At 41.8% G+C, this 16,918-nt stretch overlaps 1 protein-coding gene across 2 annotated transcripts in view; it reads right to left on the bottom strand.

The window, feature by feature from the left end:
* WDR93 (WD repeat domain 93) overlaps nucleotides 1-16,843 on the bottom strand; it is a 46,085-nt gene extending 29,242 nt beyond the window's left edge. Inside the window, exons 1-5 of one of the 2 annotated variants that reach the window (XM_061159605.1) lie at nucleotides 16,805-16,843; nucleotides 13,871-13,969; nucleotides 7,845-8,189; nucleotides 6,651-6,843; nucleotides 4,349-4,413 (exon numbers count right to left, since the gene is read on the bottom strand). In XM_061159605.1, coding sequence (XP_061015588.1) covers nucleotides 4,349-4,413; nucleotides 6,651-6,843; nucleotides 7,845-8,147 — 561 coding nt within the window. In that variant the 5' untranslated portion in view covers nucleotides 8,148-8,189; nucleotides 13,871-13,969; nucleotides 16,805-16,843. Of the gene's footprint in view, nucleotides 1-4,348; nucleotides 4,414-6,650; nucleotides 6,844-7,844; nucleotides 8,248-13,870; nucleotides 13,970-16,804 lie in introns of those variants that run through there. The other variant, XM_061159606.1, reaches the window with a different exon arrangement.
* Nucleotides 16,844-16,918: the final 75 nt, after the last annotated feature.

Here is a 16,918-nt window from a genome sequence, read left to right as displayed (position 1 = left end):
GGTGTTCTGTGTTTCCCTCCAGCATCACACCAGGAGGCTCATAATAGCTAGCTGGTCTTTCTTTTAATAAAGTTCACATTGATCACTGACAAGTGTCACCCTGGCTCATCAATTGTAAAGTTCCCCATTAGCACTGATGTAATGATCTAGACCATTCCTCTGCAAAATGGTTAAAAATTGAGATAGTCCAATTCTATCATTCCTTCCACATTTGTTGAAACTAAAAGTGAAAATCACTCAGTCATGTCTGACTTTTTGTGACCCCATAGGCTATATATTCCATAGAACTCTCCAGGTCAGAATGCTGGAGTGGGTAGCCTTTCCCTTCTCCAGGGGATCTTCCTAACCCAGGAATCAAACCTAGATCTCCCGCATTGCAGGCAGATTCTTTACCAGCTGAGCCACAAGGGAAGGCCAAGAATACTAGAGCAGGTAGCCTATCCCTTCTCCAGGGGATCTTCCCAACCCAGAAATTGGACCAGGGTCTCCTGTGTTGCAGGTGGATTCTTTACCAACTGAACTATCAGGGAATCCACATTTGTTAGAATTCTATAAAGAAAATCTCTCCACTTTTTCTGTCATCATTGATTTGATTATCCAGAAATACGGCCTATGTGGGAAAGTCAAGAGAAACGCTTGATGCTCTCGCTGATGAGTTTTCAGAATACAGACTTTGTACCCTAGCAACTTCCAAAGGCAATAATGAAGTCCCTAAAAGATATATATGTTAGAATTAATTTTTTAAACACTACTGGTGTGTTGTAATTCACTAACATTACTTTGTCTATAAAGTCCCTGTCAAGTTTAGATATCACGGTTCTGCTGGTCCCAGTTCTGAAATGAGTTGATGAGTACTTCTTGTATCTTTTTTTAAAGAGATTTCTTTTTACATAAAGTTTAAAAACAGTTTTCCCTGGTGGTTCAGACGGTAAAGTGTCTGCCTGCAACGCGGGAGACCTGGGTTCGATTCCTGGATTGGGAAGATCCCCTGGAGAAGGAAATGGCAACCCATGCCAGTACTCTTGTCTGGAAAATTCCATGGATGGAGGAGCCTGGTAGGCTACAGTCCATGGGATCACAAAGAGTCGGACATGACTGAGCAACTTCACAGAGGCACAGATACTAAAGGTACAACTTGATGAGCTTGGACATGTTTACATGATGAGTTTGGACATTTTATGTTATAGGGTCACTAGGCAGGGCAGCAGTGGGGTTTCTCAGAGATCTCTGGGGTCCACTCTCTGCCCCTAATACTGACTAAACTCTAACAGCATCTTTTAATTATCTATTTTTGACTGTGCTGGGTCTTCATGTTATGCACGGGATTTATCTAGTTGGGCAAGTGGGGGTTACTTTTTGTTGCAGTGCGTGGGCGTCTCATTGAGGTGGCTTCTTTTCTTGTGGAACATGGGCTCTGGTGCCTCAGTAGTTGCAGTAGTTGCTTGTGGGCTCTAGGACTCCGGCTCAGTAGTTGTGGTGCACGGGCTTAGCTGCTCTGCGGCACATGGGATCTTCCCGGACCGGGGATCAAATCTGTGTCCCCTGCATAGGCAGGCAGATTCCAATCTACTGTACTACCAAGGAAGTCCCCAACAGCATCTTATGATGAGCATAAGTTTTAAATTAGTTTTATTAGGGATATGATAATAACATAATAAACTGCACATATTTAAACTATACAATTTGATTAATTTAGACATATATAGATCCCTTGAAACCAACACCACAATCAAGATAAGGAACATATCCATTCCTCCCGCCCCTTCGTAAGCCTTTCTACCACCCCTCTCCCAACCTCCCCCAGGCAAAAACTGGCATTCCCTGTCCATAGATTAGTTTTGTATCTTCTTGAATTTTCTAGAAATGGAATCATACAGTATATATGTATTCTTTTTTTGTCTGACTTCTTTCACTCAGCCTAATTATTCTGAGATGTAACCACGTTGTTTTATGTATCCCTTTTTACTGCTGAGCAGTATGTGCCAAGACTGACTGAGCCATTCACCTGTTGATGGGTGCGGAGCGGTTTCTGGATTCTGGCTATGACAAAGGAAGCTGCTAGGAACGTCCATGTACAAATCTTCATATGGAAGTATACTTTCATTTCTCCCAGGCAAATACTTGGGAGTGGAATGGCCACATCTTATGGTGGGTGTATGTTTAATGTCTTTTTAAAAAATAACTGCCAAAGTGGTAGTGGCACTAGTCTCCACCACCAGCAGTGTATGAGAGTCCCAGCTGTTTCCTAGTTCTGCTAACACTCGGTATGGTCTGTCTTTTCAATTTTAGGCATTCTAGTACACATGCAGTGATAGGTCATGATTTTACTTTGCATTTTCCCTAATGACTAATGGTAGTGAACATCTTATTTATCTTCTATATATTCTTTGGTGAACTCTTTTTTTATTTTCAGGATATTTGCTCATTTTAAAAACCTGTGTTGTTTTTCTTATTTTTGAGTTTTGAGAGTTCTTTCTATCTTCTAGATACAAGTCTTTTATCAGATATATGATTTGCAATTATTTGCTCCTAAGTCTATAACTTGTCTTTTTATTTTTTTAACAGTGTCTTTTACAGGACAGAAGGTTTTAGTCTTGATGAAGTCTGATGTATCAATTTTTTTTCTTGTATGAAATACAGTTTCAGTATTGTAGTTTAAAGAAATCTTTGCCTAACAAAGGTCACAAAGACTTGCTCCTATGTTTTCTTCTAGAGGTTTTATAGTTTTTGATTTTTCAAATAGCTCAAATGATCCATTTTGAGTTCAATTTTGCATATCGCATGAGGCCTGAGAGCTTCCTGATAGCTCGGCTGGTAAAAAAATCTGCCTGCAACGCAAGAGACCCCAGTTCAATTCTTGGGTTGGGAAGATCCACTGGAGAAGGGATAGGCTACCCACTCCAGTATTCTTGGGATTCCCTGGTAGCTCGGCTGGTAAAGAATCTGCCCGTAATGCGGGAGACCTGGGCTTGATCCCTGGGTTGGTAAGATCCCCTGGATAAGGGAATAGCTACCCACTCTAGTATTCTGGCCTGGAGACTTCCATGGACTATATAGTCCATGGGGTCACAAAGAGTCGGACGTAACTAAGAGACTTTCATTCACTCACAGGAGGCATGAAAATTTTCTTTGATGAAGTCCCATTTCAGTTTTTTTCTCTTACAATTAGTGCCTTTTATGTCCTAAGAAATCTTTGCTTGCCCCAAGGTTGCAAAAACCATTTCCTATATTTTCTTTAAAAAGGATAATGTCTTTGCCCTTTAAAGTTAAGTCTATAATTCATCTCTAATTTTTATATATGATGTGAGGTAGGGTTGAGCTTCATTCTTTCCCCCAATTTGTTTATCCAGCATTCTAGCATCCCCCCCACACACACTGAATTGCTTTGGTGCTCATCAGTAATATTTTTTATAAAATAAACTGCAATTAAAAGTATACTCTTAGCAATACCTCCTCCTTTTGGGGTTTGTTAATTTAAAAAACACTTTCAAAAACCTACAGTATGCAGGCAAGGTACTAGGAACAAGAAATATACGGGTCCATGTCCTCTGCTCTCGAGGAACTTACATCCAGGAGAAGAAACAGTCATATAAACAAATAAGTATGGAGGGTGGAGAAACACTGTGATAGAAATTCTGTCCTATATGGTGGTGACACAGCAGGGAAAGGGCAGCTTCTCTTGGGAAAGTATCTCGAAGAAGAGGATGACTGAGCTGGTCTTGAGGAATGAGAGCAATTTAAGAGGCACACATAGTAGGCAGGGAAACAAGGAGAGCTTTCTAGGCGGAGGGAAGAGTATGGATAAGAGAACGGGATGTGAAGCAGCCCGGAAAATTTACAGACTTGTTAGTAGTTATTAGGGCTTCCCTGGTGGCTCAGTGGTAAAGAATCCGGCTGCCAATGCAGGAGACACTGGTTTGATGCCTGGGTTGGGAAGATCCTCTGGAGAAGGAAATGGCTATCCACTGCAGTATTCTTGCCTGGAGAATTCCATGGACAGAGGAGCCTGGTGGGTTATAGTCCATGGGGTCGCAAAAGAGTCAGACACGACATAGCAACTAAACAACAACAAAGTTGTTATTAGATATGTTGATCTGGTGCTCAATTTGGACTGGAGTTCCTTAGTAATTTTCTTCTCTTGACAAGAAGGTAAATAAATCCAAGGCATTCAGTATGTACTCTCTGATGGTGAGGGATCTTTCGGTTGGATATTCTGGAGGAGGCTCCCTGGCCAGGGAGGTCTCTACTTCTCTCTACTCTAGGATAGCTGTCATTGCCTCCATGTTAAAAGTAAACTTAATTTGCTACAGCTTTTGGCCCAGCTATCGATGAAAGGACAGGAGCTTACCGATTCATTGATGGCTTTGATGAGGTAAAGTCCATCCTTATAAAAATAAAACAGTCGAACGATACCTGAAACAGAAAAATAAGGAAGATTGAGAGACAGACAAGTGAGCTGAAGACAAATTGGAATTTTATATGTTTGACTTTCTGAAGTATCATAAGCTCGTGCATTATTAGGCTTCCTTCCCAGCCCCTCCACTGCCCGTGATCATCTTGGTTTCCTGGCCTTCTTCCACCCCTCACTTGAAATGTTTAAGCTATTCTCACTCTTAGGTCATCTCTAGCTACACTGGCCCTACCTTCTCATTTTAGAATCTGTTTGTAAGCACTTTAGCTACACTGATCCACTCCTTGATTTCCATCCACCTGTTTTAGCACATCACCCCAGTGTTTCACAGTGTCATCCAATCACTTCCTATGGCAGTGGTGGTTTAGTCACGAAGTCATGTCTGACTCTTGCAACCCCATGGACTGTAGCCCACCAGGCTCCTCTGTTGATGGGATTTTCCAGGCAAGAATACTGGAGTGAGTTGCATTTCCTTCCCGAGGGGATGTTCCAGACCCAGGAATCAAACCTGGGTCTCCTGCATTGCAGGCGGATTCTTTACTGACTGAGCTAAGAGAGAAGCCCTCACTTCCTGTGAGTGTTCATTATTCCTCATGCGAGTGCATGGATTCTCTGAGGGAAAGGATGGTTTCTTCCTCTTCTATGTGCCTCATCTCTCAAACCCCAGCAAGCTCCTCATGAAGTTAATTTTGTCGATTCAGTAAGTAATTCGGTCATTCTAATTCCCACTTAACCTAAGGGCTCTAGTATATGATCATCACCCACAGACTTCTTGCCACTTTCTTGAGGTGCCTCCCAGACACTCATAACCTACCTCTATTGCCATAATACAGACTTTCAAGAGGCACCTGGCCCGCTGTGGGTGAAAGTCTAACTCAACCCAATAAATATTCATGGGATATCTGCTCCAAGACCACAAAGGAGCGAAGGACAACCAAGGCAGTCTCCATCCTCCAGTTTATCACATTCAGAATCACACAGACATGAAACCAACTGGATATAATGCAGTGTGATAAATGCAATCCTATCGTCAGACCAAACTCCTCCTGAATATCAACATTCCTACTCCAGGTGCCTCAAACATGTACATGCGCAAATTGAAGCTTTCAACTCATAGTCCCCTGAAACCTTACTCTCCTATAGCTGCTTTTCAAGGAATGGTATCATCTTCTATCCCATTATCTAAAGGCAGAAAGGAGTCATTTTTCTTCATACCCCCCACTCCCCAACTCCACACATATGTTCCATCTCTGACCAAGTTTTTCCATTATATTTTCCTTTTCATTTTTTAAGCTTTTTATTTTGAACTAATTTTAGACATATAGAAAAACTGCAAAAATACTACAAAGCATTCCCTTATACCCCTCATCTCACTTCCCCTAGTGTTAACATCTTACAGAACCATAGTGCACTTTTCATTTAAACAGCTCCTGCCTTAGTTCAGACCTTCATAATTTCTCTCCTCAATGGATGAACTAGCTCTTCCTGGTCTCTCTACCTTTCCATTTGGGTTTTTCAAACTCCTATCAGGGTGCTCTTCCTAAAACGTCAATGGAATCAGGTCATTCTCCTACAGAAAGAGTATCCTCCAGGATACCATCCATAGTTCTCTGTACAAAGGTTCCCCTGCCTGATTCATCCTCAGGCTGAGGCGGGGAAAGCAAGCCTTGCATATGTGAGCGGCAGGACTGCTGAGTGCTGGAAAGGGTGTGGACTCCGGGGCTACACTGCCTGGTTCAAATCCTGCCTGTGCACTTTCTCTGTTGTTATTTAATTGCTAAGTCATGTCTGACTCTTTGCAAACCCATGGACTGTAGCCTGCCAGGCTCCTCTGTCCATGGAATTCTCCAGGCAAGAATACTGGAGTGGGTTGCCATTTCCTCCTCCAGGGGATCTTCCCAACTCAGGGATCAAACCCGCATGTCCTGCATTGGCAGGCAGATTCTTTACCATTGAGTCACCCAGAAAGCCTGCTTTCTGTGTTACCTCTTCTGAAAAACAACAATAATAAACTATATGTATCCCTTAGGCTATTGTGAGGGTGAAATGGACCAACATATGTGAAATGTGAGAACAGTGCCTGGCACACCACACTGTCCTGCAGATGCTGGCTGCTACAACATGACCAGGGAGAACTCTCCATGTCTGGTCCCTCCCACGCCTGGAAAAAAGATTAAACTGAACAACAGTCTACAGGTATCTGTAGATTAGGCTAAAAAGAAAAGAGAGGAACATGTACCCGTTTCATCCACAGGAGCAATAAGTATTTCACTCCCCAAATCTGTGGCCCAGATGGAAATGACATCAACCTTAAGTTTCTCCCAAACATATAATTGTTTAGCGTTATGCAGATTATAGATAGAGAATCCTTTGCTTCCTCCAATAAACACATAGTCTTGGGAAACATCCATGCAGTTTGGCATTGTGTTGAGCTGGAAAAAGCAAAACAAAGAGAAAAGGAACAGTTTTCAGTTACTGCCATCTGCAAGTAACATGAGCTAACTTTTCTTTTTTGGCAGCACTGTGCAGCTTGTAGGATTCTCAGTCCTCCAGCCAAGATCGAACCTCTGCCCCCTGCAAGGGGAACGTGGAGCCTTAACCACTGGACCACTAGGGAAGTCCTGAGCTAACTCTTCAAAAAGTGATGCAGGTCCTTCCTAGTTATGGTATCCCACCCAAATGCAGTGCCCATCTAAATATCTTGCCCAGATATCAAGCAAGTCATAGTATTCTACATTTAGGGGAAAGGGGCAGGAGAAAGCAAGGAAGTTGAGAAGAAATGCTCATTTACAACACCAAGCGTGGCCATAACCCTGTGATAAGTGGACCAGTGACCCCATTCCCTGTACTTTGTTCTTCTAGAACACTGTGGAAAGAGTTGTAACTGACACCGGGCAGATTCTTAACCACCAAGCAAGACAGTGATTAATATACTCCGAAAGATTTTCAAATAACAATAGGATGTAAAAGGTAGATGTACATAATCTTCAGTTAACCAGAATACCCATTTACCCAGGCAATGATCCATTTTAATCAACATCAGCATGCCTATAATCTTTCCAGCACGCACCTGTAATACAGGTGAATGAAGCTTCCTGGCAGGAATTCCTTCCTTGGATCAGGAGTTTTCATTTATTACCTTAACACTCAGTTGAGGGGACTTCCCTGGTGGTCCAGTGGTTAAGACTTTGCCTTGAAATGCAGGGGACACGGGTTCGATCCCTGGTCAGTGAGAGAGCCCACATGCCCCAGTTAGTGAGCCCATGCGCTCTGGAGCCCCTGTGCTGTAACAAAAGAACCCGCAAAACAAAATGAAGATCCCACATGGTGCAACTGAGACCCGACACAGCCAAATAAATAAATAATTAATAAAATAAATGTTAAAACCACCACTCAGTTGAGAAACAAGGCCACCTTGGCAGCTGCTCCATACCTTACTTTCTCTAAGTGGATGGTAGATGGTGGGCTGGGTCCGGCGGAGCTCAGCTGTCTTTGAGGTATCCCTCTCCTCAATAATTTCCCACGAACGGTCAAACAGTGAGTTCACCATTTTGTTGATCATTCGATACGGCTGGGGTAGGGAATCCTGCTCTTGATCTGGATCCTTGAAGACCCAATCATCTTCATCATCCTTAGACCAGTCCTTCTCTGTTGGGGACGGCACCTCCAGTGTCCCCTTTCGGGTAAAGATGGGGAGCTTCATCTTCTGACTTCGACTTCCTTTGGGACTTGCCATCACAGAAGATAGTTTTGGAAATGTCTATGAAATTCTGAAAAGCTGGTCAAAGAAATAAGCCGAGGTACTTACAGATAAAAGGGGGAAGTTATCAGAAGACAGCACATCATCCTCCTTAGCATATTCACTTATGGGCACTATTTATTCTAGAGCCTGGCACCTGCCTCATTACCACATCACTAAGATATGCTCTTCATTTTAATAAGGATATCAGCAGAGACAGGTTTTGACTATTCATATCTTTCAGGCCACCCCAAGATGACATGTGCTATGATGAAAGGAAAGGAATTTGACTTCTTGCTGCCTTTCTTCACCTCCTGATAAGAGAGTGGCTTTCTGTCCCAAATTGAATTCACCCTTTCTCTGCAACTTATGCCTTCTCCTGGCTCTTCCATCTCTGCAAATGGCTGTGCTAAAGCCAGCTGGGTAGGGGGCCATGATTCTCTGCTTGTTTTCCTTTCACCTCCAGTCAGATACAGCTCAAACACTTCCCTTCCTTGCTGTCCAGTTTACTCCTTCCTCTCTATTCCCCCTGCTGCCATCCAGCTCTGCAGGCACAGTGCCCAGAGCCTATGAGATTTTTCCAGGGCTTATAGAAATATATGAGAAAAGAAACTGCCTAAAAAAGAAAATTCCACAAAATCAAAATAAATATTTACGAAAACATTGACAGCTTATCAATTCTACTGTGTGTACATAATATCTAAGTTTATGAGAAAAGAACAAGCAATCTGCACTTTATAAAACTCAAAACTGTACAATTATAAAAAGGTTTTCAAATGTTACAGTTAGGAAAAGGCATTTAACGTGGAACACGGGGTACATTTTAAGATGTTTAACAGGTAGTGGAGTAGGGTCTTGCACTGTTGGAATGCCTTGGGGCCCTGGAAGCCTTATAAAGGCCCTGCTACCATTATCTTTTCTCATTTGTGAGAGCACGTTTGTGATGTTTCAGTGCAAAGTGAGAAGAGACTATCTGGGTTTGAGTCTGAAAGGAAAGAACCATCTGAAATCATCAGTGGGAACACTAAACTGAGCTCACACAGGGCCACGAATAATGCCTGTTTCCACCAGCAAGAACAGAAAACCTCATTATTCCAAACACTGGGGGAGAACAGGAGAATCTAGCCAAGTAGTGGGAAAAGTTAATCTTATTCAAATACTATTCTGGTATTGCCCAATGAATCTTGGAAGTCAGAAGATCAAACTTAATGAAGTAACTTGACTACACACCAGAACAAATATTTATATGAATACAAATATGAATCCAAGCCCCAATAAAACTAAGTTCCCTTACTGAGTTTGTGATTACTCTACCTAAAACTTTACTCACTTGCCTCTCTCCTTTGACTTCACTCCGCTTTTTCTCCCCTCTGACCTCAATCCTGAACACTAGTCAAGCAGAATCAGATGACTAAGACTGCAGTTGCTGATAACAACATAAATGTACTAAGATTGCTGTTATAGACACCATCATTAATGTACAAACTCAGGTTCTTTCTCCAGAGCAATATTAAGCTCTTAGATCCCCGAGCCATGGACTACCTGGCCAGAGAATCATGAACTGGGTCATCCTAACTCCCAAAACTATGACTAAGACATGTCACAGAAATGTCACAAGACAAAGATAATCCAAATTTCTTTGTTTTTCCATTTTAAAATATCCCTAAACCAAAAACCAAGAAGGAGTGGATCCAAGACTCATTTCCTACTCCCTTGCTTGGTGCCCTGCAATAAACCCTTACTTTGCTATAAACACTTGCTGTCAGAATTTAGCTTTCTGTGTCATGGACACATGAGCCCTTGCTCAGTTACAAAAATAATCAGCATCCAATGGAGTAAAATTCACAATGTCTAAGATCCAATTAAAAAATGACTGTGGTATACCCACATTATGGGATACTACTCAGTAATAAAAATAAAAAACTACTGATAAACACAAAAACATGGATGAACCTCAAAGGCATTATGCTGGATGAAAGAAACCAGTCTAAAAACTTATGTGCAGTGACTCCATCTATAAGGCATTCTTGAAAGTCAAAACTAATAATGGGGAACAGAACAGTAGTTGTCAGGAGTTATAGGTGGGGGGTGATGTTATTTAAAAAAGAAGAGCATGAGGGAATTTCGGGGATAATGGGACTCTCTCATTCAGATTGGAAAGAGCTCTGCAGAGCTATTCCCAGACAATATGATTATCTATAGAGAAAACCTGATGGAATCTTTTTTAAAAAATTTTACTAGAGCTAATAAAGTCAACAAGGTTGCAGAAGAAAAGTTCAATATACAAAAATCTATTTCTATATAAAGGCAACAATCAAAAATTAAAATTAAAAATGCTATTGATAATAGTATAAAAATATGAAATACTTAGGGTTAAATCTGACAAAAGATGTACAAGACCTGTACCCTGACAGCTATAAAATACCACTGAGTGTGTATGTGTTAGTCGCTCAGTTATGTCTGACTCTGTGACCCCATGGACCGTAGCCAGCCCAGCTCCTCTATTCATGGAGCTCTCCAGGCAAGAATACTGGAGTGGGTAGCCATTCTCTTTTCTAGGGGATTTTCCTGACCCAGGGATCGAACCCAGGTCTCCTGCATTGCAGGCAGATTCTTAACTGTCTGAGCCACCAGGGAAGCCCATAAAATATCACTGAGAGAAGACCTAACTAAATGGAGAGAGAGATCTTACTCATGGGCTGGAAGACAATGTTTTTAGGGCGTCAATTCTCCCCAAATTGATTTATAAAAAATTAAAATAATCCCTATGATAATCCCAGTTGGCATTATTTTTTAGAAATTAAGAAGTTGATGTTACACTTCATATGGAAATGCAAAGTACCTAGAATAGCCAAAATTACTTAGAAAAAGAAAGAATTAGAAAATTAACATTACCTACTTCAAGACTTAAAAAGCCACAGTAATCTAGGCAGTATGGTATCGGCACTTTAAAAAAAAGACAAAAAGACAACAAATAACAAGCGTTGGTGAGGATGTACAGAAAAGGGAACCCTCATACACTGCTGGTGAGAATATAAATTAGTGAAGTTACTACAGAAAATAATATGGAAGTTCCTCAAAAAAATAAAAGTAGAGTTACCACTGTTGTTGTTGTTCAGTTGCTAAGTCATGTCTGACTCTGCAACACCACAGGCTGCAGAAGAACTACACAAAAAAGGTCTTAATGACCTGGATAACCAGGATGGTGAGGTCACTCACGCAGAGCCAGATATCCTGGAGTGTGAAGTCAAGTGGGTCTTAGGAAGCATTACTAGGAACAAAGCTAGTAGAGGTGATGCAATTCTAGCTGAGCTATTTCAAATCCTGAAAGATGATGCTGTTAAAGTGCTGCACTCAATATGTCCGCAAAATTTGAAAACTCAACAGTGGCCACAGGACTGGAAAAGGTCAGTTTTCATTCCAATCCCAAAGAACTACCATATGATCCAGCAATTCCACTTTTGGGCATTTTTCCAAAGAAAACAAACAAACAGAAAAACTATTTTGAAAAGATATGTGTATCCCTAGGTTCATTGCAGCATAATTCACAATAGCCAAAATATGGAAGCAACCTAAGTTCCTATCAATAGATGAATGGAAAAAGAAGATGTGATATACATAATGGAATATTACTCAGCCAGAAAAAAAGAATAAAACCTTGCATTTGCATCAACATGGATAGACATAGGGGCTTCTCTGGTAGCTCAGTCAGTAAAGAATCTGCCTGCAGTGCAGGAGACTCGAGTTCAATCCCTGGGTCGGGAAGATCCCCTGGAGAAGGAAATGGCAACCCACTCCAGTATCCTTGCCTGGAAAATCCCAGCGACAGAGGAGCCTGGTGGGTTGCAGTCCATGGGGTTGCAAAGAGTTGGGCACAACTGAGCAACTAACACTAGGCCTAGAGTGAACTATGCTAAGTGAAATAAGTCAGACAGGAAAGACAAGTACCATATGATTTCACTTATATGTGGAATCTAAAAAAAACAATACAGGGACTTCCCTGGTGGTCCAGGGGCTAAGACTCCATGTTCCCAATGCAGGGGGCCTGGGTTTGATCCCTGGTCAGGAAACTAGAGCCCAGATGCCACAACTAAGAGTTCACACTCTGCAACTAAGACCCAGTGTGACCAAATAAATTAAATTAAAAATACTTTAAAAAAATACAAGTGAACAAGCAAAACAAAATAGTCATAGACACAGAAAACAAACAGGTGGCTGCCAGAAGCAGTAGGGGATGGAGAGATATGTAAGATAGGTCAGGGAGCTGGAGAGGTACAAAAAAAAAAAAAAAAGACAAATATATCAATGAAACTAAATAGAGAAGACAGAACTAGATTCACACATATATGGACAGTTTATTTTTGACAAAGATAATTCAGTGAAGAAAGCACAATCCTTTCAATAAATAATGTTGCATCAGTTAAATATCTATACGGGGAAAAAAGAACTCTGATCCATACCTTGCACTATATACAAAAATTAATTCAAACTGGTTGTTTAGTCACTAAATCGTGTCCGACTCTTTTGCAACTCCAAGTACTATAGCTTGTCAGGTTCCTCTGTCCATTGGATTTCCCAGGCAAGAATTCAAAGTAGACCATAGGCCTAAATGTAAAACTTAAAATGATAAAACTTCTAGAAGAAAACATAGGGAAAAACCTATGCAATCTTCAGTTAGACAAAGATTTCTTAGATACGACATTAAAACACACACTCCGTAAGAACAAACTGATAATTTACACCTTTCAAAAACAAACTTATGCTCCTCAAAAAACGTTTAAGAAAATAAAAGGTAGCTCAAAGACCAGGAGAAAATATTTGTAGGCAAAATGCTTGTATTCAAAATATTTTGAAAATTCTTAAAAATAATAAGAAAATGATACAATTTTTTTAAATGGGTAAAAGATTTGCATTGACACTTAACAAAAGAAGATATACAGATGGCAAATAGGCATACTAAAGATGTTCTTCATGGTTAATCATTAGGGAAATGCAAATTATAATTACAGTGAGACAGTACTACCCATGTATTAGAATGCCTGAAGTTAGAAAGATAGACCATAATAAATGTTGTTGAAGATGAGGAAAACTGGAACTCTTCCAGTTACTGCTGGGAAAGTAAAACACTACAGTTTAGAAAACAGTTTAGCATTTTCTTAAAAAGTTAAATTTACATCTACCACAATATCCAATCATTCTACTCCTAGGTGTGATAAAAGGGAACTGAAATCATATGTCCATACATAGACTTGTAAATGAACATTCATTACAGTTTTACTTCCAGGGGCCCCAAACTGAAAACAACCTAAATGTTTATCAACAGGTAAACTGACAAACTCCTACACATTCACATCCCATTCACATCAGTGGGAACACGAAATAGTACATCCACTTTGGAAAACAGCTTGGTAGTTTCTTACAAAGTTGAATACACACTTAACAGGATTCAGCAATCCCATTTCTACATATGTATGCAAGAAAAATTAAAATGTTTCATATGAAAATCTGTACTTAAATATTTATAGCAGCTCTATTTATAACTGCCTCAAACTGGAAACAACACACATGTACTTCAGTGGATACACAATAAACTATGGCACATCCATACAATGGAATACTATTCAGTGATTAAATATTTACAAACTACTGATATACACAGCATGGGTGAAACTCAAATGCATTATGCCAAGTGAAAGAAATCAAATAGTAAAGCTACATACTAGACTTTCTTGGTCCAGAGGTTAACACTCTGCACTTCTAATGCAGGGGCATGGGTTTGATCCCTGATTTCGGATGTACCACATGCTGCACAGTGTGGCCTAAAAAAAAAAAAAAACAAGCTACATACTAAATGATTCAATTTATGATACTGTATTGAAAAGGCAGAATTGTAGGTACAGCAAAACAAACTATACAAATCTGTGTTTAGCAGCACTCTATGCTCATATCTATCATCTAACATGTCACTGCGCTGTACTTCCTCTTTTTTTGTATCCCTCATTAAATCTATTGCCATAGGCCTAGAGCTTAGCATAGCAGGTGGTACAGTTTACTTGCTTCAGGGCCAGGCTTTCACATCCTGCCCAGCTGTCATCCCTGAGAAAGCCAGGCATCCAACCCAACTAGCTCTCAGGCTCCTCAGGCCACCTAGATGGGGAGATCAGGTCTCACAGACTGTGACCCAGACAGATGGCCACTGCTAGAGGGTCACAGAGACAGGAATGGGGGAGAGGTTCACTGCTCCTCCTTGGGCCAAGGCTAGTGGAGGGCCTTAGAGAGGGCTCTGGAGCCCTCAGGACATAGTCCCCAATCTGCTCCCTGGGCCTTCCAGCTCAACCACTAGCACAAGGCGGTATGCTGGAGGGCCTCCAAGAGAGAGCCTGAATCTGCCTCTTACCTCACTGTCCACCTGATGACCACCACACCACCAACCCCTGACTCAATCTCTTCTCCAATGGTCCCTCTTGACAGTTACCAGTGGGCAGGGCCCACTGTGGTGCTGACCAGTATCTGGGCAGGACCACTAACTGTGGCTCATTGACAGTTTGTTGCTTGTGGGCAAGGCCCACTGAGGCACCGACCAATGGCTGAGCAAGACCTGCTGCCTAGTAACAGGGTACAGAGTAAATGAGGCACAGCAATTGGGAAATGAGTGCCTCAAGGCTGTATATTGTTACTCTGCTTATTTAACTTATATGCAGAGTACATCATGTGAAATGCCCGGCTGGATGAAGCACAGGTTGGAATCAATATTGCCAGGAGAAATATCAATAACCTCAGATATGCAGATGACACTACCCTTATGGCAGAAAGCAAAGAGGAACTAAAGAGCCTCTTGATGAAAATGAAAGAGGAGTGTGAAAAAGCTGGCTTAAAACTCAACATTCAAAAAATGAAGATCATGGCATCTAGTCCCATCACTTCATGGGAAATAGACAGAGAAACAATGGAAACAGTGAGATACTTTATTTTCTTGGGCTCCAAAATCACTGAGGATGGTGACTGCAGTCATGAAATTAAAAGACGCTCCTTGGAAGAAAAGCTACGACCAACCTAGACAGCATAGTAAAAAGCAGGGACATTATTTTGCCAACAAAAGTCTGTCTAGTCAAAGCTATGATTTTTCCAGTAGCCATGTATGGGTGTGAGAGTTGGACCATAAAGAAAGCAGAACACTGAAGAATTGATGCTTTTGAACTGTGGTGTTGGAGAAGATGCTTGAGAGTCCCTTGGACGGCAAGGAGATCCAACCAGTTCATCCTAAAGGAAATCAGTCCTGAACATTCATTGGAAGAACTGATGCTGAAGCTGAAACTCCAATACTTTGGCCACTTGATGTGAAGAACTGACTCATTGGAAAAGACCCTGATGCTGGGAAAGACTGAAGGCCAGAGGAGAAAGGGATGACAGAGAATGAGATGGTTGGATGGGATCACTGACTTGATGGACATGAGATTGAACAAGCTCCAGGAGTTGGTGATAGACAGGGAAGCCTGATGTGAAGTCCATGGCGTCACAAAGCTTTGGACACGACTGAGTGATTAACTGAACTGAAGGGCTGTGCTCATCCTGCTCTGTTACACCTGGGAAAGAACTAGAGATCAGCTTTCTCCACAGTGCCATATTCCAGCTGGGTTTCCAGGTATTCCAAGGAGTCCAAGAATCCTGAATATGAAACTGGTCTTCTAAATCATTATGATGGTATGTTGTCAAGGTAGGAGAAAAGAACATAGCTTATACAACAATTGTTACCTTGATTAAAAATTTAAATATTTAAACTTATGGTTTGTGGGTCTCTATTTGTACTTTTACCCAGGGCCTACAAATGTGAGGGGCAAACCTGATCATGGGAATAAAGTTTAAAAAAACTGATGCCCTTACTTTGTGACAATAAGTGAGTGTAAGTCGCTCAGTCATGTCCGACTCTTTGTGACCCCATGGGCTATACAGTCCATGGAATTCTCCAGGCCAGAATACTGGAGTGGGTAGCCTTTCCCTTCTCCAGGGGATCTTCCCAACCCAGAGACTGAACCCAGGTCTCCCGCATTGCAGGCGGATTCTTCACCAGTTGAGCCACAAGGGAAGTCCAAGAATACTGGAGAACTCTATAAAATTACTGCTTATGGAAGAGTGGGGCTTCATGTCTTCAAGTCTCAAAAAGGAAAGTTCAGTGATGTAGTTTTATTGTAAACTCTTTTAGCCCCCACTTCCTTCATATTAACCCTTTTTCAGAATTCCCTCAAGGAGCAATCTTCTTTCAGTGTTCATTCAATAATCCTAACAAAATTCTCTCACTTTACCTAGCTCTCATGCTAAAATACACCCCATGAATTGGCTTATCTCTGCTCTAACCATTTCCTTCCCCAGATCTGGAACTGGTGTTGCTCAAGAGAAAACAGAGGTACAGAGCTGGGAAGTGATTAGGCGCCTCAGTCCCCAAGCAAAAAGTTCAGGAAAACCTCCTTTCGGGACTCCGCTGTGGAGGCCCCTGGGTACCCGGGATCTGCGGGGAGGCGCAGGGCGTCCCGGGGACGCCTGAGGTTGAGGAGGCAGGTTCCCTCAGATCCCCCGCTAGGAGATCCTAGAGATAGAGGGGAGTCCTGGGACATGTGAGGAGCCTCGGGACCCGGATCAGAAGCCGATATTTCTCTCACCTGGACCAGAAGCGTGGCGTCGCCGTAGTAACCACAACTTCCGGTCCCAACCGGAAGCCACTAAGTCTCTCTTTGGAAGGTGTGCACGCCCCCATGGGGGCGGGGAGACTCGGT

The sequence above is a fragment of the Dama dama genome, chromosome 13, assembly GCF_033118175.1.
Source record: "Dama dama isolate Ldn47 chromosome 13, ASM3311817v1, whole genome shotgun sequence".
NCBI classification, from domain to species: domain Eukaryota; kingdom Metazoa; phylum Chordata; class Mammalia; order Artiodactyla; family Cervidae; genus Dama; species Dama dama.
The sequence above is the reverse complement of the archived record's forward strand: the minus strand, read 5'-3'. Positions and strand labels throughout refer to the sequence as shown.